The following is a 24110-nucleotide window of genomic DNA, read 5'->3' on the forward strand; positions in this document are numbered from 1 at the left end:
TTCTTCTTCTTGTCGTCAGAATCATATTCCTTGCTCTTCTTCTTCCTTCTGTTCTCATTGTCCCACTATGGACACTCAGAGATGAAGTGTCCAGTTTTCTTGCACTTGTGACATGTTTTCTTCTTGTAGTCATGAGCAGAAGCTTCATCATTCCTTGAGCTTGATCGTGAAGATTTTCTGAAGCCTTTCTTCTTGGTGAATTTTTGGAACTTCTTCACTAGCATTGCAAGTTCCCTTCCAATATCTTCAGGATCATCAGAACTGCTGTCAGATTATTCTTCAGATGAGGAAACAGCTTTTGCCTTCAAGGCACGAGTTCGCCCATAGTTTGGACCGTAGATATCTCTTTTCTCATAAAGCTGAAACTCATGTGTGTTGAGCCTCTCAAGTATGTCAGACGGATCGAGTGTCTTGAAATCAGGACGTTCTTGTATCATCAAGGCTAGGATGTCAAACGAACTATCAAGTGATCTCAGCAGCGTCTTGACGATTTCATGTTTGGTGATCTCAGTGGCGCCGAGGGCTTGAAGCTCATTTGTGATGTCAGTGAGCCGGTCAAATGTGTGCTGGACATTCTCATTGTCATTTCGCTTGAAGCGGTTGAAGAGGTTGCGAAGAACACTGATTCTTTGATCTCTCTGGGTTGAGATGCCTTCATTGACCTTGGAGAGCCAGTCCCAGACCAGCTTGGATGTCTTCAAGGCACTCACACGGCCATACTATCCTTTTGTCAGATGACCACAGATGATATTTTTGGTAGTAGAGTCCAGTTGAGTGAACTTCTTGACATCAGCAGCAGTGACACCTTCTCCAGCCTTGGGAACGCCGTTCTCGACGACATACCATAGGTCGACGTCAATGGCTTCAAGATGCATGCGCATCTTATTCTTCCAGTAGGGATATTCAGTTCCATCGAAGACGGGGCACGCAGCGGAGACTTTGATTATCCCTGCAGTCGACATAGCTAAAACTCCAGGTGGTTAAACCGAATCACACAGAACAAGGGAGCACCTTGCTCTGATACCAATTGAAAGTGCGTTATATCGACTAGAGGGGGGTGAATAGGCGATTTTTATGAAAGTCTTCAGAACGTGGGAGTTATGAAGACAAACAGCGAAGATTATGCCTATTACTATGCAGCGGAAGTTAGATTACACTAGGCCAGCCATGGTCAAGTATTCAATAAAGTGAAAGCGCAATGACAAACAGCTGCAGTGTAATAAGGATCAGGTGGGAAGAAGTTATGAAGCCAAACAGATCATACAGTCACGTTGTGAAGACAAAAGATAGAGCAAGTATGCAATGGCTTCACAATGAGTAACAGTAAGAAAAAGGAAGTGAAGATGAAACCAGTGACTCGTTGAAGACAATGATGTGTTGGACCAGTTCCAGTTGCTGTGACAACTGTATGTCTGGTTGGAGCGGCTAGGTATTTAAACCTTAGGAGACACAGTCCCGGACACCCAGTCCTGAACACGCAGCTCAGGACACCAAGTCCTCACCGTATTCTCCTTGAGCTAAGGTCACATAGTCCTCGCCCAATCACTCTGGTAAGTCTTCAAGGTAGACTCCCAAACCTTCACAGACTTCGTTCACTGGCAATCCATAATGTCTCTTGGATGCTCTGAACGCGACGCCTAACCGTCTGGAGGATTCACAGTCCTTAAGTGTAATAAGTCTTCAGATCACACAGACAAGAAGACTTAAGTGATGCCCAATGTTCTCTGGCTCTGGGTGGTTAGGGCTTTTCTCCTCGCTAGGAATTTTCTCTCAAAGGCTTCGAGGTGGGTTGCTCTCAAACGACAAAAGCCGTGCACTGAAATCTGAGCAGCCAACCGTTTATGGTTGTAGGGGGTGGGCTATTTATAGCCACTTGGCAACCCGACCTAATTTGTCCGAAATGACCCTGGGTCACTAAGGAACTGACACGTGTCTCAACGGTCAGATTTCAAACTCTCATGGCAACTTTACTTGGGCTACAAGCAAAGCTGACTTGTCCGGCTCTGGACAAGATTCGCTCTCATTGTCTTCACTCGAAGACATAGGTTTTTGGTTTAGGCATCACTTCAGTCATTCTGACTGGTTCTCCTGGACCCCACTTAACAGTACGGTGGTTCCAATGACTCAACACAAAATAAAAAGAACTACGAAAGATCTAAGTCTTCGAGCTCCATAGGCTTCATAACGTGTCTTCTTTTGTCATAGTCTTCAATGTGAATATCTTCATATACCACCTTTGACTTCAATGTCTTCATACATTTTTAGGGGTCATCTCTGGTAGTAAAACCGAATCAATGAGGGACTTCTACCTGTGTTATCCTGCAATTCTCACAAACACATTAGTCCCTCAACTAGGTTTGTCGTCAATACTCCAAAACCAACTAGGGGTGGCACTAGATGCACTTACAATATGAAATCTGTAATCAACCTGGGAATTCCGTTGTATAACGTAGTTGTCTGCCTCCTTGGTTGTTGTATCATGTGTTCGACAATAGAGCTGCCGGGCAGTGTTTCCAGAGATTAAAGTCCTGAAAGAAAAAGAAAAATAACCAAACGGGAAGCCCCTAGTGCGGTTTAGACCGTGTTTTGGGGCGTGCCGCAGTTGTGCCCCCCCCCCTCCCCACATGTGCCCATGGTATTTTTAATGCGTAATTATGTACGCACGGCACGAATAACGCCGTTGGGCTGGGATTGGGGTGGCCGCTGTATTGCTACGCGAGCTCATATCGCGCCAAGCAGTCTGTCTGCTGATTGCCCCGAGCGCGCTTGAAGGTGTCCGGGCTTTGAAACGCCGAACTGGTAGATTGCCTTGAGAGGATGCTTTGCGCTTCTGCTGCAAGGGCCGCGGTGTGCTCCTCTGTTCGGAGAGAGCGCTCTGTGTTTCCATTGACTGTAATAACTCCATGAGGTCCTGGCATCTTGAGCTTGAGGTATGCATAATGTGGTACCGCATTGAATCTAGTGAATGCGGTTCGTCCGAGCAGTGCGTGATAACCACTGCGGAACGGGACTATATCAAAGATTAACTCTTCGCTTCGGAAGTTATCCGGGGATCCGAAGACCACTTCCAGTGTAATTGAGCTTGTGCAGTGGGCCTCTACGTCTGGAATGACGCCTTTAAAGGTCATTTTTGTGGGTTTGATCCTTGAGGGGTCTATACCCATTTTGCGCACTGTGTCCTGATAAAGCAGGTTCAGACTGCTACCGCCATCCATGAGGACTCGAGTGAGGTGAAATTCGTCGATGATTGGGTCTAGGACCAGTGCGGCGAATCCGCCATGACGGATACTAGTGGGGTGGTCCCTGCGATCGAAGGTGATCGGACAGGAGGACCAAGGGTTGAACTTTGGGGCGACTGGCTCCAACGCATATATGTCCCTGAGCGCACGCTTCTGCTCCCTCTTGGGGATGTGGGTTGCGTATATCATGTTCACCGTCCGCACTTGCGGGGGAAACCTCTTTTGTCCTCCAGTGTGCGGCTGCCGGGGTTCTTCCTCGTCATCGCTATGCGGCCCCTTGTCCTTGTTTTCGGCAATTAACTTGCCGACCTGCTTGAACACCCAACAATCCTTGTTGGTGTGATTGGCTGGCTTGTCTGGGGTGCCGTGTATTTGACACGAGCGATCGAGTATACGGTCCAAGCTGGACGGACCCGGCGTACTTTGTTTGAATGGCTTTTTCCGCTGACCGGGTTTAGAGCCTTTGAATCCGGCATTGACTGTCGTATCCTCAGTACTTTCGCTGTTAATGCGGCACTTATGCTTGTTGCGACGTGACCTGCTATTGCCGTCCTTGGTATCTGAGGTACCATGGTTCTTTGATATGTTATTACTGCGAGCCAACCAGCTGTCTTCTCCCACACAAAAGTGGGTCATGAGCGTCGTGAGAGCTGCCATAGATTTCGGCTTTTCCTGACCAAGGTGCCGGGCTAGCCACTCGTCTCAGATGTTGTGCTTGAAAGCCGCTAAGGCCTCCGCATCCGGACAGTCGACGATTTGATTTTTCTTTGTGAGGAACCGAGTCCAGAATTGCCTGACCGACTCTTCTGGCTGCTGAATTATGTGGCTCAAGTCATCGGCGTCTGATGGTCGCACATAAGTGCCCTGAAAGTTGTCGAGGAATGCGGCTTCCAGATCTTCCCAACAGCTAATGGAGTCCGCTGGCAAGCTATTAAGCCAATGTCACGCTGGTCCTTTGAGTTTTAGTGGGAGGTACTTGATGGCATGTAAGTCATCACCGCGGGCCATGTGGATGTGGAGGAGGAAGCCCTCAATCCATACTGCGGGATCTGTTGTGCCGTCGTATGATTCAATATTTACAGGTTTGAAACCTTCTGGGAATTGATGTTCCATTACTTCGTCTGTGAAGCATAAGGGGTGTGTGGCGCCTCTGTATTGGGCTATATCGCGACGCAATTCGTATGGTTCTGCCCGCTGTGTTCGGCCCGGCCGGATTTGCTTTTACTGTATCCGGCGTGACGTTTACCGTCTCGTAGAGTGGTGCGCCCTCATGATCCGTAGATCGACCTTGAATGCTTTGCTTTTCCTCCAATATGTCTCGCAAGTCTGGCGTATCTCCCCATGCCTTTTTATTTGGATGGCGTTGGGGTGGAGGTTGAGCTTTTGGCTGGAATGCCTCTCTATTGCGGCCACGAGGTGGCCGATCAGCCGTATCATACACTTCTTCCTCCAGTCGGGGTAGTAACCTGCGCCTTGGGTAACTCTTGGAGGGACGCTCGAGTTTATATTCCTCGGCCACGAGGACTTCAGTCCATTTGTCAGCTAGCAGATCTTGATCAGCTTGAAGCTGCTGCTGCTTTTTCTTCAGGCTATTTGCCGTGGCCATAAGCCTGTGCTTGAAGCGCTCTTGTTTGACGGGATCCTCTGGTACGGCGAATTCATCGTCGCCGAGGCTTGCCTCGTCTTCGGAGGGGGGCATGTAATTGTCATCCTCCTCCTCTCCGCCAGCCGCTCTCTCAGGAGAGCTGGCTCCTTCATCCTCCTGCTCTAAATCTTGCTGGAGGGGATTGTTGTTGTCTTCGGTGCTATCCGGAGTGTTATTATCTCCTGTGCCGGTATCACCACTTTTGCTTTGGCGGGACTTAGAGCGGCGTCGCTGATGTCGACGCTTGGGTTGCTTCTTGGAGTGGTCATCCTCCGCTATCTCGTCACTGTTGCCTTCATTGGGTGTATCCACCATGTATATGTCATACGACGAGGTGGCTTTCCAGTGCCCTATAGGTGCTGGTTCATGTTCATCTCCTACATCGTCGTCCATACTGTCGATGTCTTCGGAGTCGAAGTCGAGCATGTCGGTTAAATTGTCGATAGTGGCTACAAAGTGGGTGGTGGGTGGGCGTCGAATTTCTTCGTCGTTCGCATCCCAATCCTGTTGGCCATAATCCGGCCAGGGCTCTCCTGACAAAGAGAGAGACCTTAGTGAATTCAGAATGTCGCCGAAGGGCGAGTGCTGAAAGATATCCGCGGCGGTGAATTCTGATCGGCGCCCAATCGGATTCGATTGGCAGGGGCGCGGATGGTTCGGGGTCCGGAAGAGAGTCCGGCACCTTGGAGTCACGGGCTGCGCAGAGGATTATGCTGGTGTTTGGCTCGATCGCCGTCGAGACTGCAGCCCCTGAGGCGATGTCTAGCCACCCGTCCTCGATTGGCGCAGCTGGCTCCGAGCTAAGGGTCGGAGCTGATGCGGGCGCGGCCTCTGGGGTACCGTCCGGTGGCAGAGCTAGGTCATACCCATCGCGACAGTGCGGCGCGCCCGGCTGTAGCTCGAATCCGTCGAAGATCAAGTCCCCACGGATGTTGGCCGTGTAATTCAAACTTCCAAATCTGACCTGATGGCCAGGGGCGTAGCTTTCAATCTGCTCCAGATGGCCAAGCGAATTAGCCCGCGGTGCAAAGCCGCCGAATACGAAGATCTGTCCGGGGAGAAAAGTCTCACCCTGGACTGCATCGCTATCGATGATAGTAGGAGCCATCAAGCCTGACGGCGACGACACAGAGGAACTCTCAATGAAAGCACCAATGTCGGTGTCAAAACCGGCGGATCTCGGGTAGGGGTCCCGAACTGTGCGTCTAGGCCGGATGGTAACAGGAGGCAAGGGACACGAAGTTTTACCCAGGTTCGGGCCCTCTTGATGGAGGTAAAACCCTACGTCCTGCTTGATTAATATTGAAGATATGGGTGTTACAAGAGTAGATCTACCACGAGATCAGAGAGGCTAAACCCTAGAAGCTAGCCTATGGTATGATTGTATGTTGTGATTGTTGTCCTACGGACTAAAACCCTTCGATTTATATAGACACCGGAGAGGGTTAGGGTTACACAAGGTCGGTTACAAAGGAGGAGATATCCATATACGTATTGCCTAGCTTGCCTTCCACGCCAAGTAGAGTCCCATCCGGACACGAGACGAAGTCTTCAATCTTGTATCTTCATAGTCTAACAGTCCGGCCAATGGAGATAGTCCGGCTGTCCGGAGACCCCCTAATCCAGGACTCCCTCAGGCACCCTCTACGTCACCACCACCAGCTGCCCCGTCTGTGGCTCCCTTAGCTAAGTCACCCTGTTCGACTGCCATGCCAGCCAAGTCGGCAGCTCCAACGGCAGACTCGGCTCCCACGGTAGCTGCTCCGTCTCCTATTTCGGCTACCACGGCGGTTCTTTCTCCCAGTTCATTGGGTGATCCTCCGTCTCGGCTGCTACGCCCGAGGCTACCACTGCTGCTGCCGCCGACTCTCTGGCTACCTCCTTGTCGATGTCCTTGGCCTCTTTGTCACCAGCGCCTGCACCACCTGTTGTCCATGGTGCTCCGTGGCTGTGGCCCTCTGTCGTTTCCATTCATACCATGGATGCATGCGCACGGCAGGGTATCATCCAGCCCAACCAATGCTATGAGCAGGCCAATATGGCCTCCGTCGCGTTATCCCCGGTACCTACATCCGTTCGTGCAGCTCTTCGAGATCCTGCCTGGTATGCCGCTATGCAAGAGAAGTTTGATGCTTTGCAGGCCAACCGTACTTGGACCCTCGTACCTCGGCCTCGTGGTACCAACATCGTCACCGGCAAGTGGGTTTTTCGACACAAGCTCAAACCTGATGGTTCCCTGGATCGCTACGAGGCTCGTTGGGTCGTACGAGGATTCACTCAGCACGCTGGTGTTGATTTTGGAGAGACATTCAGTCACGTGGTAAAGCCTGCTACTGTCCGCACAGTGCTCCATCTTGCCGCCTCTCGTCATTGGCCTATTCATCAGTTGAACGTCTCCAATGCGTTCCTTCATGGAGTACTACAGGAACGGGTTTATTGTGCTCAACCTTCAGGTTTGGTCAACACGGATCACCCGAAGCATGTGTGTTTATTGTCTAAGTCCCTCTATGGACTTAAACAGGCTCCCCGCGTCTGGTACACATGCATTGGAGATTTTCTTTGACGGCTTGGCTTTTTTGCGACCCTCTCTAACACATCACTTTTCGTCCTTCATCGCGGTTCGGACATGGCTTACTTGCTCTTGTATGTTGATGACATTGTGCTCACCGCTTCCTCCGATGTTCCTTCAGTTGATCATCACCTCTCTCAGTGCCGAGTTCAAGATGAAGGACCTTGGACCTCTTCATTTTTTTTCTTGGTGTTGCTGTTCAGCGCACAGCTTCAGGATCTTTGCTCTCGCAAGAGTGATATGTCGAGGAACTTCTTGATCGAGCTCGCATGTCTAATTGCAAATCGGCTACTACACCTGTTGACACTAAGTCCACGGTTTTAGCTACCACCGGCAACCTAGTGTCCGATGCCACCTTCTACCGAAGCCTTGCCGGTGCTCTTTAGTATATTACCTTGACTCGCCGAGATATTGCCTATGCCGACCAGCAGGTTTGTTTGCACATGCATTCTCCGCGGGATACTCATTGGGGGATGGTCAAGCGCCTGCTTCGCTATATACGTGGCACCACTTCTCACGGTCTTCAGCTTACCGGCATCTCCTCCATCGACATTGCCGCTTACTCTGACGCTGACTGGGCTGGTTGTCCTGATACATGCCACTCCACCTCGGGGTTTTGCGTCTATCTTGGTGACTCACTTGTGTCATGGTCATCCAAGCAACAACCCGTCATATCTCGATCTAGTGTCGAGGCCGAATATCGAGTTGTTGCCAATGTTGTTGGTTGTGTCAACTTCTTCGTGAACTTCATTGCTTCATTGAGAAGGCCACGATGGTATTTTGTGACAACGTCTCCGCTATTTATCTCTCAGGTAACCCCATTCATCATCGCCGCATCAAGCACATTGAGTTGGATATTCACTTTGTCCGTGAGAAGGTGGCCTTGGGACGGTTTCCTATTGTTCATGTTCCAACTACTCATCAACTCGCTGATATCATGACCAAGGGTCTTCCATCTACTTCATTCGAAGCTTTTCGCAAGAGTCTTGGCATCCACTCTGACGACGCTTCGACTGCAGGGTGTAGGAATATAGGCATTGTATCTCATGCAATCACGTAGGATGTTTTACCTCCATACTTAGCCTCAGCTAATCTCTTCCCTTTTAGCTCGAGATATGGTCTTGAAGGTGAAGTATACTTATGTATATATGTAACTGTCCTATGGATCAATACTGCGCTGCAATATTCCTAACTATCCTATCTTACAGAAACTAAACTATTTGTGGCCACGGCGATTGCGACAACAGTAAGATTTGGCAGTGCCGACGTAGTGGGGATGTTAGAAGTGAAGTATACTTGTGTATATATGTAACTGTCCTATGGATCAATACAATGTGCTGCAACATTCCCAACTATCCTATCTCACAGAAACTAAACTATTTGTGGCCACGACGATTGCGACAACAGCAAGATTTGGCAGTGCCGACATAGTGGGGATGTTAGAGAATGCTTCAACGAGGGCTAGTATGTGTCTGGAATTTCGCCTCAACAACCAGGAATATGTGGACGGGTGCTAGTGTGGGGACGTGTGCGGGCATGAAGACAGGCACTGAAACAGGGTGGCTTGAAGTAGGAAAGAGGGGGGATTGGGAGGCACCGATGAGTAGATTAGAATAAGGTAGTCCCTTGCGGTACTCCCTCCATAAAGAAATATAAAAGCGTACTATCCAAACGCTCTTATATTATTTTTATTTCTGTACAGAGGGAGTACATATGAGCTGTCAGATCACTAAAGTAGGGAGTACACATGAGCTGTCTACAATAGTGTTGGCCGTGCGATGCTACCGAGAAGTAGACTTGCGTGGCGTATAAAAAATACTGTGTGTTCGGTCGGTCACCTAGATGCACTAACGACTTGCAATTTCAAACGAACCTTCCTAGTTGAGCATCCAGCAGGTTACCCATATGGCAATATATCTTGCCCATTAAATCATTGCGCTTAGAGCACAAGACACGGGTTGCACCAAAATAGTAATGGTAGATGTTAAAATTTACATTAAATCAGTGCTTAAATTACATTCAGACACACAGGTTTAGTCACATTGCTCGAGACAAATAAGACTCACCATACGAGGTTTTTACCTGGCCACAGGAAGGCTTCCTAGCATTCCTGATGAGCCAGCACCAACAACAAAATAGGCACCCAGACCCACATCTTCCAAGCACGCATTGTGCCAGTACTTGTGGAACTACTGGGTCGTTTAGCTATTGCTGCTGCTGTGGCTCATGCTGTGGGGTGGTTGGAGAGTCTGGAGCGATGGTAAACTGAAGGGCACGGCCCTGGGCTGATTGCAGGATGAATGCTACCTCTGCCGTGGCAATTGAGGCCGCTTCCTGCCAATAAAAAGAAACTGAAAGGTTAGGTGCTTCTCAATGGTTAAGAGGATACAAAAACTAATACATGTAATGGTTTCAACAAAAAGGTTCACATGAACTAATGGCAAGAGATATTCGCAAAAAAAAAAAATGGCGAGAGACACAATTGATATTGGATAAAAAAAATACCTCCCTTTGTCGCCGGCGATGCAAAATGCTGAAGATCCATGCCATTATATAGCATGGCAGCAGAAATCCAGCAGCTCGGAGAAGAAAAAGCTGCAAAACATCGGTTGAGAATTCATGTAATGAGATTAACAGGGGAAAAAAGGAAACAACATGTGACTCACAGAGAACATGGTAGAAGCGTCATCATCTCCTTCATTGTCCGAGATCGACAATGCATGTCTTAGAAGCAACAGGGCCATTAGCTGGGAAAAAAAGTAGCAATTTTCAGATATTCTTCTCTTGAAAATACCAGAAATATGATAAGATTGTCAAGGAAGCAGGCTGGAACAGAAAGATGCACTCGATTCTGTACTATTTGTAACCAACTAAAAGAACAACTACTCAATCCATAAACCAAACTGTAGGTATGGATGATATCTAAAAGCACTGAACAGTAGGAAGTGTTGGAGGCTGGACAATAGAACCTGGAAATAGTAAATACTTACAATGAGTGCAGCAGAACGGCAGAATGCAGCACCATTAGCATCAGTACCACCATATTCGTCATACTCTGCTTCAAGAAGACGACGCTGTGCAGCTGCTACAGCAAGAATTCTTGGGTCACGCAAATCCAGAGGAGCTCCTGTAATGGTCCAATCCCCACTGCAAATCAATAGACCTGACTCAGTCAAATTTCTAATGCACTTGAATCTATTACCCCTATAAAAGCACGAAGGGCGGAGATCCAAATCTATCATGTTCGTCCATACAACAAATTCTACAGCCCAAAATCCTCGAATGTTTACCGCTAATTGCAATTAGCACGTAACTCCCGAACGCATGTCTCCCACTGCCCACCTTCAGTCAATAACTGCCGAATTGCAGAGCAGTATCCTCTTGAAATCTCTCAGCTCAGCTGTCCGTTCCATACACCCTATTTTACAACCAATTGTTTCATTCATTACTTCACACAACATGGCCCATGCTACAACCAGATCAATGTTTGTGCACATAGCAAACTTCCAGTGGGTGCAGATTCGGGATGTACTACTAAAAGAGTGAATGCATATTAGGTATTTGTAATATCTGTTGGTAGGTACACGCTTAGTTATTGCTCCTTTATATACATGAATTTCCAGAAGAAACTTGGTCGACCTTTTAGTTATGTATATTCTTGAAAATGTGTATCGATTTTTCTGTTGTTCTTACAACTTTATTGGTAGTTAGGTGCCTAAGTGCCTTAGGTCAGTGAAAGGAAAGCAAAGTGGCATTCAGATCATAGTTGTTCCAGGATATTTTTGCACTTGCACTTGGGTGAACAATTTGCTATGATTTTCAATTTTTGATAACGGGGCATACGCCCCTTAGAAATTTAGCCGATAACCTTCTCCCTGTTACAATCATTTTATTTATCTTTACTTGGATTAGCAAGCAAAGCTTAGATAATAATACACTTAATTTCTATCTCTAACTTGTTAACTACACCGAAGTCCTACATGTATGTACCTTCTGATATGTTCTCTCTATCACAATTGGGTACTCAATGTTGTTAGAAAATATGCAATTTGTATTTCCAGGTGGCCATAGTACATGTACATGTACAGTACAATATACATGTACAGTACAATATACATGTACATATATACATGTACAGTACAATATACATGTACATGTACATGTACAGTACAGTACAATATGAAGAAAGCCCCTTATAGAAAAGAGAAAATACAAAGGGTGCACGGGTAGATATATATGACTCTAACCCCCCTCAAACTCATGGTGGATCAACAACACTGAGTTTGGAGAGATAGAAGACATGTTGTACTCTAGCTTGGGCCTTCGTAAAGAAATTCACCAACTCTAACTCGGAAGGCAAATACTGAAGAGCAACAACCTGAATGAAGCATCAACACCAATATGCTTGGTGAGCTCATGCTTCACAGGGCCGAGCACAATACAACATGTTGTACGACAATAGTGCAGTCAGTGTAGTGACAGACACATCAAACTACTGAAGTAACCAGCGTAACCAAGTAACCTTTGTTGTCAAAGGAGCCATAGCTCGGAACTCAGCCTCTGCACTCGAATGGGAAACTGCAGAGAACCACCAAGGAGAACACGATAAGCAGAAAGTGAACGGTGATTCAAGGGATCACTAGCCCATGTAGCATCCGATATCTGAAGTAGTAAGGAACTAGAGCGAGGAAAGAACAGACTATGAGAAGGGTGACTGGTGAACCAAAGTAGGCGCAAAAACAAACTGACTCAAAATATGAACAGGATAGGAGATACCCGGACGAGTGACAGCTAAATCGACAAGACTACCAACAAGATGACGATAAAGCGCCGGATTAGACAAAGGGGTCACCATGAGAAGCACGGAGGTGAACATTGAGCTCCATGGGAGTCTCAGCAGTGCGCTCATCAGTAAGAGCAGCACGAGCAAGATCCTGGGTATACTTTTCTTGGGAAATAAAAAAGTCATCAGAGGTTGAAGACATCTCAATCCCAAGAAAGTAGCGAAGAGAGCCAAGATCAGACATAAGAAACTGCTCACTGAGACATGCCTTAACAAAGGCAATGTACTAGGTCTTCCCCAGTGATGATCATGTCATCAACATATAAAAGAAGAGTCCAACCACGAGGAGAAAGGTGGACAAACAGTGCAGGATCATGAGCACTCGTCAAAAAACCAGCGACAGTCACCAGAGGCAAAACGCTCAAACCAAACACAAGGGACTTGCTTAAGAGCATCTCCAACAAAGGCGCTACAAGTAGCCCGTGCTGAAAAAACCGCTAATTTAGCGCGCGGAGCATCTCCAACAGACGCTGTAAAAACCATTCAGCGCGCTGGGAATTTCTGCATCGCACGCGGGATATTTGGTGCGCGGCGTACAGCGCGCTGGACAATGACACGCGAAGACCAACTGCTCCGCTCCCTCTGCTCATCCCGCCTCGAGCTCGCCGCTGCAGCCATTTCCTATAGCTCGTCGCTGCCGGCCGCCGCGACTCCTCTGCGTGCTCGTCCTCTGCTCGTCCCGGCACAGGGTGGAGCCGCCGCTGCCCTTCTCCTCGCCCGCTGCAGCTCGCCGCCTCCCCTGCAGCTCGCCACCTCGAGTTCGCCAGCCAGGAGCGTGTGCCGGCCGGGAGCTGCCGTTGCCCTTCTGCTCGCCGCCTCCCTGCAGCTCGCCGCCTCGGGCTCGCCGGCCAGGAGCGCGTGCGGTGGCCGGAGGCAAGCGGTGCATGCGGAGCTTGCGATTCCAATCGATTGCAAGCTAGCTTGCTCCAACGATTAAGGGAAGCTAGCTAGCTCGTGTTTGCGATTCCAACGAGATCACAGCAAGCTAGCTCGCGTGCGGTGGCCGACGGAAGATGATTTGCAAGCTAGTTTGGTCCAACGATTGGGGACCTAATTGCATTTTTGTTTTGGTCAGATGGATTTATTTATAAATGTTAGGGACCTGTTTGTTGTAGATATATTTGTGGCGCTTCAATTTTTAGTGTGTCTGCTGGACTGCTGCGCACTGTCCGCTACCTGCTATATTTTTGTGCGTCTGCTGGACTGAATCGGCCATGGCGTGCTAAAATTACTAAAATGGCGCTGTAAAATTATTTTAGCATGCCGCTTTTTTGGGCGTCTGTTGGAGATGCTATAAGGCCATCTAGAGAGCAACGAAGACGGCAGACCATGCCATCAGGAACAGAATACCCAGGTGGCAGTTACATGTAAACCTCTGCACGCAACTCACCATTAAAAAAGGCATTCTTAACATCAAGCTAAGATACAGACCAATGATGAATAGACGCCACAACAATAAGTGTGCAAACAGTGGTCATATGGGCCACATGAGCGAAACTCATCGTAATCACGACCATGCTCCTGCAGAAAACAACGAGCCACAAGACAAGTTTTTTAGCACCATTGCGAGTCTTAACCTTGTAGACCCACTTACAAGTGATGAGACGAACACGAGGAAGAGAGACAAGATCCCACGTGTCGGTCCGCTCAAGAGCAGCAATCTCCTCTGCCATCACAAGTTGCCATTTAGGATGAACAAGAGCATCATGATAAGAAGTCGGCTCAAGAACAGCAGTGCCAGCACTAGAAAAACCAAGGCGATCAACAGGCGGAAACGGGCAAGCACGTAAGCCATAAGTAGGCTGAGACGAGGAAGATGGCACATCAAAAGTAGATTGCGCATCAGTAGACTCATCCACAACATGCGGATGGCGAGTATAATAGTGAGGAAAAGATGGAAGAATACGAGGATGAATCACCACAATAGACTCGGTGATGGAGGCAGGGAAGCCACTGGGGATGAAGGTGCAGAATCCTGTGATTTTTATTTTATTTTTTGGAAAAGGAGGTTAACCCCCGGCCTCTGCATCAATCGATGCATACAACCATCTTCATTAATTATTTCACAAAGGTCTGACAAGAAAATACATCAAGCCATCCGAAGCCACCACTCACACCTACAAAACTCATAATGTGGAGTGCTCTCACCCCTCATATCTAAAACCGGTGTCGTCGCCGATCCATCCACATAATGTATCGGGACCAACAGCCGGTGCAGCAGACCTAAAGCGCGCATCACATGCACACGTTTTAGAAGCCAGAAGCCGCCATCATCCTCGGACCGCTGACCCATCTTCAGGATAGAGATCCGCACCATCCTTGCCAGTCCAGACATCCGTCGACGCCACCATGGCGCCCAACGGCGCCACCACCCTGCACGCATTCATCCAGACGCGAAAACTCTGGAAGATCTGTCGTGCGTAGCACCTGCGACCAAGCATGACTTGACATCTCCACCGAAGCTCCGTGCAAGACTTAGCCGCTCCACCTCCTGCCTCTGTCTTCCAGCGCTGCTCCACAAACGATGCTCGCTCCCAAGAGAGTAACGACACCGCAATACCGCCATCGTCCGATCCAGATGACCAGATCTTAGGGTTTCCCCGACAGAAGTTACACAACGATGCCTTCATCAAGGTAACGTCGCAAAACGCCGCCATCGGCAACTCTATCTTCCCAAATCGCAGACGGGACTAGATGACGGATCTGAAGATCCGACCACCCAGCCTCAGGCTGACCATCTCCGGCGAAGGAGGCGGCCACCACCGCCACGCCCAGGGCCGAAGCCCCCGACGTCCTCGTGATGCGGGTCGATCCCAAGGGCAGCAAGCCGTTGACGGGATGGTACACGACATCAGCAAGTGTGGCCCGCCCGAAGCCCATCTGGACCCAGATCGGGTGCCCAAGCCGCCGCCGCTGGATCCGTCGCCGAACGCCGCCGCCGCCCTGCACCACTCCTGTAGATCCAGCCATCGCGGACCGCCGCCGTCCTGACCAAATCGTTGGCCGAGGTGAAACGCCGCCGCCGCCACTGCGGCACACAGGCTTTGCCTGCGACGCCCCTGGCGACGGCGACGGCGGGGAGAGGGGATGCGCTCGAGTGACCGGGAGACGCCCGGCGGGGGCGCTCCAGTGCGGCGCGGCGCCGCCGCACGGGATCGGGTAGGGTTAGGAGCAGAGCGCTAGTTTAGTAGAGTCGGCGCCGAGGTAAGGAAACCATAGGAGATGGCGTCGTCGAATCTGCAGCAATCTGAGAAGTAGTGAGAAGGGTAAACAAGGGCTCAACCGGAGTGATAGGTGTCGGGAAGAGTGAGGAAGGAGATATCCTCCACTGAGAAGGTCAAGGAAGATGGACGCGGGTAGAAGGGGTGAGGCTCATTAAAAGTCACATCCCGAGAAATACGCATCCGACGACCGACAGGATCCAACAACGATAGCCCTTATGCTCATCATTGTATCCTAAGAAGACACTCGATAGACTGAGCGGTCAGTTTGGTGCGTTCACGGGAGGCGGGAAGAACATAGCAAACAGAAACAAAGCTTTGAATAATCAGGAGAACGATAAAAAAGACGCTCGAAAGGAATGCACCCTGCAGAGCAGCAGACGGTTGAATATAGATGAGATAGGTAGAAGTGGAAACAGCCTCGGCCCAAAGTTGAGGCAGAAGAGAGGTGGCAATCATCAATGCACGAGCTGTCTTAAGAAGATGACGATGCTTACGCTCAGCCACACCATTCTAAGACGGGCACGATGGACAGGGGACCTCGCTGGAAAGCCCCAGAGACAAATGCCACACATAAGAATGCACATAAAAGGCAACAAACTAGGTGTAGGTAGTATCATAAAAAAACACTGGGCAACGAGGGATAGCAACAAGAGGGGATGAAGACATTGTGCCCGTTTTTCTTTCCTTTTCTTTACAACTGAAATCAACTACTCAGGAACCGGCTCTGTTCCAGGACAGCGGAGCGCACACCCGATGCAACAAAGAGGAAGTCCGCCAAACGGTGGAAGGAGCTGAACCGATGCAGGCAGATCACGCGAGCACGTGCAACCGTAGCCCACGACACTGGATGTACCGGCTAGATCCAGCTGGTCGGACCTGCAGCGACCAGGTCGGGCGAATCAGGCAACTACAAATGCTGCTTTCAAGGCGTTGACCAAAGCAGCCTTCAGGACAAGCGGATCAAATAGGGTTGCACGGCGGGTAGCGACCAGGGCAAGTGATCTGGCAAGGAGGTTGTTTGACCAGGCGGCGGCAACCTTGACAACTGGATCGAAGAGGTAGCTCATTGATGAAGCATGGACCAGTGCGGAAGAAGACAGCAACCACTAGCCCAAGGAGAAGGGCGGCAGCGCGAGCAGCATCGGCCAAGAGGAGTCGAAGACGCGAGAGGGGATCAGCACGAGTTGTGCGTGCGAATAAAAATACCTAGGGCTCTAATAACATGTTAGGAAGCATGCAACTTGTATTTCCAGGTGGCCATAGGCCGGTATATATACATGTACAGGTGTGATACAATATGCGAAAGGCCCCTTATAGAATGGAGAAAATATAAAGGGTACATGGCTAAATATAAATAACTCTAACAATTATCATATTACTATTTGTAAATATATGAGATCCTATGCTAGCAGACAAGTTGGTATATATTTCTTCTGATTGCATATTCATGCTAGTAGAGTATCAAAGGCACAACCAAGAGCAGTGTTCGTGATGATCTCGAGTAATGCTTTGTCATGTGTGAGATCTAGGACGGTCGATATATCCTTTCAAAATTGCATCAACGTGGAAACATGGTGGGCACAATGAATATTTATTTAATTTGTCATGTTCTTAATTTCATGGGTAGTGCTTTGTTTATATATCCAATAGTACTGTGAATTTTATTGTAGATGTACAATTCACTTGATTGATCTGTGTGAAGGTAATTAATTTTCATACAGTTTAGAATCACACAAGATGATGCAGCACCCCTCTTTTCATTACGCATGCTCAGGTAGGATATGTAGACTAAGAAAAAAGGTTGTGTGACAATGTGGCGAGGTTGTTGCTCTGCATGTGATCGAGATGGTCGATCAGCGTGTGTAGCCGGCACGAACACCTATTGCAAAAAAAACAGGTGGAAAACATGGGGAAAGAAATAGCACAAAACGGGACTTTATTAGAGTTAAATGAATAATCAAATATTTGATGAATGACATTTGAAATTACAGGTTTCATGTAAATGGTGGAGTACTACCAAACTATATATGTGCTCCAAAGCTCCATGTTTCCGTTGGAGCACAACAAGTGGGATTCGGTTACACATTCGCCTTTTTTGTATGTACTCCCTCGACGTTCCTTTCGTACAACTTTAGTACAAAGTAAAGTTGTACTAAAGGAGCGTCAATTAATTTAGATCGGAAGGAGTAACTCTTTTCCTAGCCCGATTAGGGATTGACTAGCAAAAACAAGGCCTTCTATTTTACTCACATGTATGCACAATTCTTTTGGTACAATGCTACTTGTTGTAATCCAAATATGTCATAAATTTACCTGAGAATTTCCCAGAGCAAGGCTTTGTACTTTGAACTTTGAACTCAACCCACAACCAACAAAACTAGTTATTTGTCTGTAGTAAACTCACATGACTTGACATCTATTACCTCCATCCCAAATTACTTGTCTTTTTCTAGATACGGATGTATCTAACACTAAAACGTTTCTAGATACATCCGTATCTAGACAAATCTAACACAACCTTTTCAGGACCGAGGGAGTACAATTATGTCGAGTTGTTGAACCAATTTGTTGGACTATATAGGTTGCCTTCTCCTTGGGAATCTTAATGCAGTTCCCTTCTAGGCATTAGGCTGATCTATGTAGCAGTAGTTATTAGAAAAAGCATCCCTATCTTCTGCTCAAGAAAATACAATCCATCCGGTTGGGTTAATTTCGGTTTTTCTACAAAATATTGCTAATTACCGGTTCTAAAATAATTTCATTTCCTGTTGCAGGGTTCAGGGTCATCAGGCAGGGGTTAGCCGTTTGCTTCAAGCTGCTTGGGAGGACATCGCCGTGTGTTTGCGCCATGCCCATGTCTTCCACAATGCATGATTAGAATTACCGGTTCTAAAATAATTTCATTTCCTGTTGCAGGGTTCAGGGTCATCAGGCAGGGGTTAGCCGTTTGCTTCAAGCTGCTTGGGAGGACATCGCCGCGTGTTTGCACCATGCCCATGTCTCCCACAATGCATGATTGGTACAGCAGGATGTGCCCTTTTTTGCAGGCGCTTGCTGTCGATTCCGCTAGATAGACTAAGACCATACATGATGCATGATTTTTCTGAGACGATGGACATCCTTCTGTATGCAACTAGAAACACTTCAAATGCTATCGTTGTTTGACGGACTTCCCCAGACTGCTGAGTTATGTTAGTTTTAATTGTATTTGATACCACAATTCCACTGAACAAAATCTTTTGGTTTAATCTTTGTAAAGATGGGTTTTATGCTACGGAGAAAGTGAAAACTACTAGCACCAGCCATAATAAGGTTTTTGTGCATTAATTAATACGCGCATTGCACATACACGATTACTAGTATAATAAAATAGAATGAAACCGCCAACTGGCTAACTGAACAAAAGGCAGTATCTGAAAATAAACTTGCCTTATATCTATGCTGGTCTCATCTGGTTGAACACGTGGTGGTGCTGTGTACCCAGGCTTATATTGCTGCAGGGTACCGTCAGAGCTTCAAATTAGTAAACAGGGATAGCAAGGGCACCATAAATGTGCACACTGGACAAATCAACTTGTATTCTACCAGAATATAACCATATCTGGAACATTTGAATCCATGAAAACAGCATCGGATTTCTCGTTCTCTTAATGATTTTTTTATTATCTACCATGGTAATTACCGGCAAAATTTAGGAAATACAGAATTAAAGATGATCTGGAAGAACAACATACGTACACTATGAGAAAACTAGAAATGAAGCAGTTAAGTACCCCCAGCAGATCTTTTTTTTATTGCATGTCCACCTCATCGAACTTAAGTAAAAAGAAGAAGAAAAAATAACTTCACCCCTCCAGACAACAATCATTCATGGCAGTAATTCCTCCAGGTAGACAATACAGCAGCTGCACATACTCATGGTGCATGAGCAAATGAGACAGCATTTCTAGGTGGTGGCACATAAAGGCATAAAGCTCCATGGAGTGAGGCTTTCATGTGAGCATAACATAAGGCACACAACATGAAATGCTAAGTGGTGTTGCAGGGAAATTCTGGTGGAACTACTGTGACGCATGAAGTCAACAGGTCACAACACACGGAAAAAATTGAAGCAGAAAAACTGGGGTTGCCATTCTGGATTGTATGTAGATTAACATACTATTCAAAATTTGGATCAATACAAAGATGAAATGTGTACAGTTGGTGTGAACTGAGAAAAATACTAACCTCATGGCAAATTTCACATGTAATGTCTCCTTTCTCATTGCACCAGCGTTGCACACACGCTCTATGAGCATACTGTACATGAGAAATATAACTATCAACAAGATACTACATAATTTGATAGATCAAACATACAAACATTTATATGATTTACAAGGATGAAAGTAGAATATAGATAGCTCAAGGTAAGTTTTACATATATGATGTGCGGCACCGCAAGCACAATAGGACAACATGCATACACGATTCATGTAATGGGATTCAGTTGACATACATAAGCAACACAAAAGATAAAGATGTAGGATCAGCAGTTCCAATGTCAAATAATCATTACAATAGATCTAAAAAGATTGAACTTTATAAATGAGTCCCATATAATCAGTTATACGTTTTTCAAATAAACTGAACCAGAAAACACAGGGTTAAATTACTGGTGAGGCAATGATGTGAAACAATGAAACATGTGGATGCAAAATCAACCACACAACTCGATGCTGCACATATGTGAATGATCTGACAGATCATGAGAACTAACAAAGATGCACTAGGTTGTAGGTATTATTGAGGCCAAGCCAGATGATTTCAGTAGCCTTTAACGCTCCCACTAGAAGAAGATATGCAGCATTAAGACTTAAAATAATTTAAGTGAAACAACCATGCTTTATTCTTGGTGTAGATTGTACGAATTTTGGCCAGCAAAACTATCATATATCTCATTGTTGCATGCTGCTTGGGAAGTTAGCGCCAAGGTAGCATTGGAACGACATAGTGGCAATACAAGATTTGCATTGTTCTTCTCTTTTTACTCTACATGCAGTACAGAAGATGAACATAGCTAGTCCCTTAATGATGTAAAACGGATTTTAAAGCTTCTTTGTTCAAAGCTCGGCGACATTATAAACTTCACTGTCATGTAAGTTTCTCCATACAAGGTCAAAGTCAGTTTCTTTTGTTAAGAAATAGATGGCAGATCATCCAACTTGACCATGGCATGAATATCCGAGAAAATAAGTTAGACACACACAGGCGCTCCTTAGAGGAACATAAATGACATGGCCCAACTGGACATAATTATATGATGAGTCAAAACTTTTGATACATAGCATTTTTCCATTTAGTGTCCTTTAAAGGTGGATCCTTCCACTAAACTATTGCTGCCATACGGAAGAAAAAGATGGTACAAACATGATACTATCCTAAATATACACACAATCGGCTACTGCCTACTAAATTTGAAACATATCGAAGCATACTTATAAACTATACCACATGTCAAAGGAAATGGCTGACGCATGCTGAAATAAAACACAAAAACTGAGGACCCCCACCACATGCGCAGTGCACAAACAACAAAACGCCTAGCAGTAGTTTTAGCCTTCCAGGAACATGAGAATCATATGCGATATTTGAGAATAAGATTGGAGAGGACCCAAACCTTCAGACTGCCGTTGCACGTACATGGTTTCTCGAGATTCTTGATGCTGTCCTCTTCCTGGCATATGCGGCACTCTGCAGCCTGGATGAGTGGCTCATCCTCGCCACCATCCTCCGCCATATCAACAACAACCACCGACACAGCCTCAGATAGCTTCTCAGCAAAGCCATCATCCTTGGTGTTCGCCAAACCGTCCACATTCACCACCACATGGTCCCCCATCCAAAACTCCCCTCAACAAATCAAACTCCTGTAACAAATGATCACAACAATCGTAAGACATTCAGATCCTAGCAAAGACACAGTTGCAGGCCATAAGGCATGTATTGAAGTGACGGAGCAGATAACAGTGACCAATATAGGGTGCAGCGGGGGTGATCAGTGCCTAAAAATGGAGAAAACAAGATGCGAATGGTACAGAAATCCCCCTTAAAAATCAACGGGTATACTCAAAATCAGGCAACTAGAGAGCACCATGTAAACACTATCTCTGGCCGGCGTCTATACTGTAGCATTCTCACCTAACTCTGTCTACCAAATCCAGGCCCTGACTACCAAGTCCACGCACGCCACACAATTCGACGCGGTGGTGGAAAGCAATCCGATTTCTGATGGACTGCACAAAGAAGGAAGGTGAAGGCGCGAGCGAACCGGAGCCCCCGCCAAGAGAGGGGGACATTCGCAGCGGACGGCTCGTCTGCCAGCAGGAGAAGTCGCCGGCTTCCACCAGCCCCCAACCCACACATCCACAACTACAACCACTAAATCAACCGCCGTAGCAGGTGAGGGGGGAGAGATGCCCCACACGCCGAATCGCCACCGGTCCCCCGGTGCAGCCGCAGATTTCGCACCGGAGCTACAGAAGGGGGGGGGGGGGGGGGGGGGGAGGGATCGGAGGAGCAGGGCCGCACCTTCCCGGCGGCGGCGGCGGCGTCGAGGATGGCCGTTCTCCTCTCTTGGTCCGGTGGGCTAAGTCTAGAGACGTCCTCCTCTCGATGTCCAATTCGTTGGCTTCGGTATGGTCGTCTAATCAACACGCGATTTCGCTCTCTTGGTTTTGCTGGTTCGCGAGGAAAGGGAAGAAAGAGTCAAGAGAAGGAAGCTGGTGGTAAGAGGGAGTAAAATATAGGAGCACTTAAATAATAAATTGATACTCCCTCCATTCCAAAATATAGTGCGCCCGCGTTTCCCGAGGTCCAACTTTGACCATAAATTTAACCAACGAGACCGATTGCGGGAGGAGAAAAAATTGTATAATTGAAAACTTCTTTCAAATACGAATTCACTGATATAATTTTTGCCCACGCCGCAATCAGTCTTTAGTTAAATATAGTGCCCCCGCCGTAAATTTAACTACCAAGACTGATTGCGGCGGGGGCAAAAGTTATATCAGTGAATTCGTATTCGAAAAAAGTTTTCAATTGTACAATTTTTTCTCCCGCCGCAGTCGGTCTCGTTGGTTAAATTTATGGTCAAAGTTGGACCTCGGGAAGCGCGGGCACGCTATATTTTGGAATGGAGGGAGTATAAAATATTACGACACGATTGGCCGACGCGGTGGTCGAGGAGGGTAGGGACGCGCTTGCAACGGTCAAACATGGCGCGCCCATCGGCTACACGGACACCTCGCCGCCGTCTCGACGCCGGTTGTTATATGTCCGATGCTGATCCCTTTTTTTGCGTGGAATTGAGAGCTCTTTATTCAATCAAACAGGCGCCGGCATGATCAGCCATCAGGCTGGTTACCAGCAAACCCGGAGGACTGTCCATCCAACACCCCGACACCTCTAGTGTGTTTGCATGTTTAGCACATAGATAAGCAGGGATATTGATGTGTCTCTTTACATGACGAATAACAAAAAACTAGAAATTGGAAGGTAAACCCTCAATATCTAGAAGCACTGGCGCTATAATCGAGCGCGACATAGGGCGCGAGTTCCATAGTTGGACGACCTCCAAGCTATCGGTCTCCATCTCGACTCGCACAAAGCCCCGAAGCTGGGCAAAGATCGCTCCTTCACGAAGGGCCAGCGCCTCCGCCACCAGTGGGTCAGTGACGCCCCGTACTGGTTTACACCAAGCACTTAGAAAGATTTCAGCTGATCTGGCCACACCGTCCAGCCCACATACTCTTGCCTCCATTGACAAACCGGCATTAGTATTGATCTTGACACATCCCACCTCTGGAGGTCGCCACCCATGACCCGATAAGATCTTCGCATGTTGTTGTGGTAAATCTAGCAGTGCCAAGGTCTCCCGAGTAATCTTCATTGAGAAGATAGGATTCAGACTCGTCTGGTCGTGCGTAATATTGTTCCTGGAAGTCCATATTGCCCACATGACCGTGATGATTTTTGCTTGATCCTCTTCATCAAATCTAGCATCACATAAAATGTCCCTTGACCATGTATCTGGGTGAAGTTCAGGAATTTTTATTCGCAGCCCCTCCCTCGCCTCCTGTCAAGACTTCGATCCAAAGTCACACAGATCTAGCATGTAACACATCATATCCCTTTGCAGCCTCACGCGCGGTATTTCCACGGGTGCCACCTTACCTGGCCCGGGCCCGTTTGCGCCTTTTGGCTCACGTACATGATAGTGTTGCTAGCATTCATATGATAGAAAACCCGGGCCGACATGACTAGTCGTAAACCCAAAGTGGCACTAACTTACAGGGACATGCATACATGACCCAGCAACGAACGTGTCGGTCATCAACGAGTGAATCCGGGCTGTAGCAACTGGACTAATAGGACTCCGGGAACCCGGGCTGTAGCAGGCTAGCAGGATTCCGGAAGTCACCGTGTGACATTTCCCCGAAGGGACAGACGCAGGAACGAAGTGGGACACATGCCAGCCAATCTAGGTGTTCCGGAGCAATAGTAACTGGGCTAGCAGGACTCCGGTAAACCGGGCTGTAGCGGACTACCA

The 24110-nt window shown here is 47.6% G+C and overlaps 1 protein-coding gene across 2 annotated transcripts; it reads right to left on the minus strand.

The window, feature by feature from the left end:
• Positions 1–9411: 9411 nt before the first annotated feature.
• On the minus strand, positions 9412–22321 carry LOC125529328 (uncharacterized). 2 transcript variants are annotated; one of them, XM_087518134.1, is made up of 8 exons: positions 22091–22321; positions 21180–21429; positions 19748–19819; positions 18950–19014; positions 10444–10600; positions 10120–10200; positions 9959–10048; positions 9412–9787 (listed from the first exon to the last, which is right to left on the minus strand). In XM_087518134.1, exons 2-8 carry the CDS (start codon positions 21399–21401, stop codon positions 9659–9661), a joined length of 816 nt encoding a protein of 271 aa, XP_087374260.1. In that variant the 5' UTR covers positions 21402–21429; positions 22091–22321; the 3' UTR covers positions 9412–9658. The 2 variants fall into 2 exon arrangements, with proteins under 2 accessions (XP_087374260.1, XP_087374261.1); XM_087518135.1 differs by lacking the exon at positions 22091–22321 and adding an exon at positions 21701–21897.
• Between the last annotated feature and the right edge of the window lie 1789 nt (positions 22322–24110).

This window comes from Triticum urartu, chromosome 4A (assembly GCF_056163025.1).
Source record: "Triticum urartu cultivar PI428250 chromosome 4A, HENAU_Tu73, whole genome shotgun sequence".
NCBI classification, from domain to species: domain Eukaryota; kingdom Viridiplantae; phylum Streptophyta; class Magnoliopsida; order Poales; family Poaceae; genus Triticum; species Triticum urartu.

Bases quoted from the DNA above. Each gene is read 5' to 3' on its own strand.
- LOC125529328 (XM_087518134.1), bottom strand. From the start codon at position 21,401: ATGGGGGACCATGTGGTGGTGAATGTGGACGGTTTGGCGAACACCAAG. The intron at 10,201-10,443 runs GTAAGTATTTAC...TTTTTTTCCCAG, and splicing joins GCCGTTCTGCTGCACTCATT to CTAATGGCCCTGTTGCTTCT. The intron at 10,049-10,119 runs GTGAGTCACATG...GATGTTTTGCAG, and splicing joins ACGCTTCTACCATGTTCTCT to CTTTTTCTTCTCCGAGCTGC.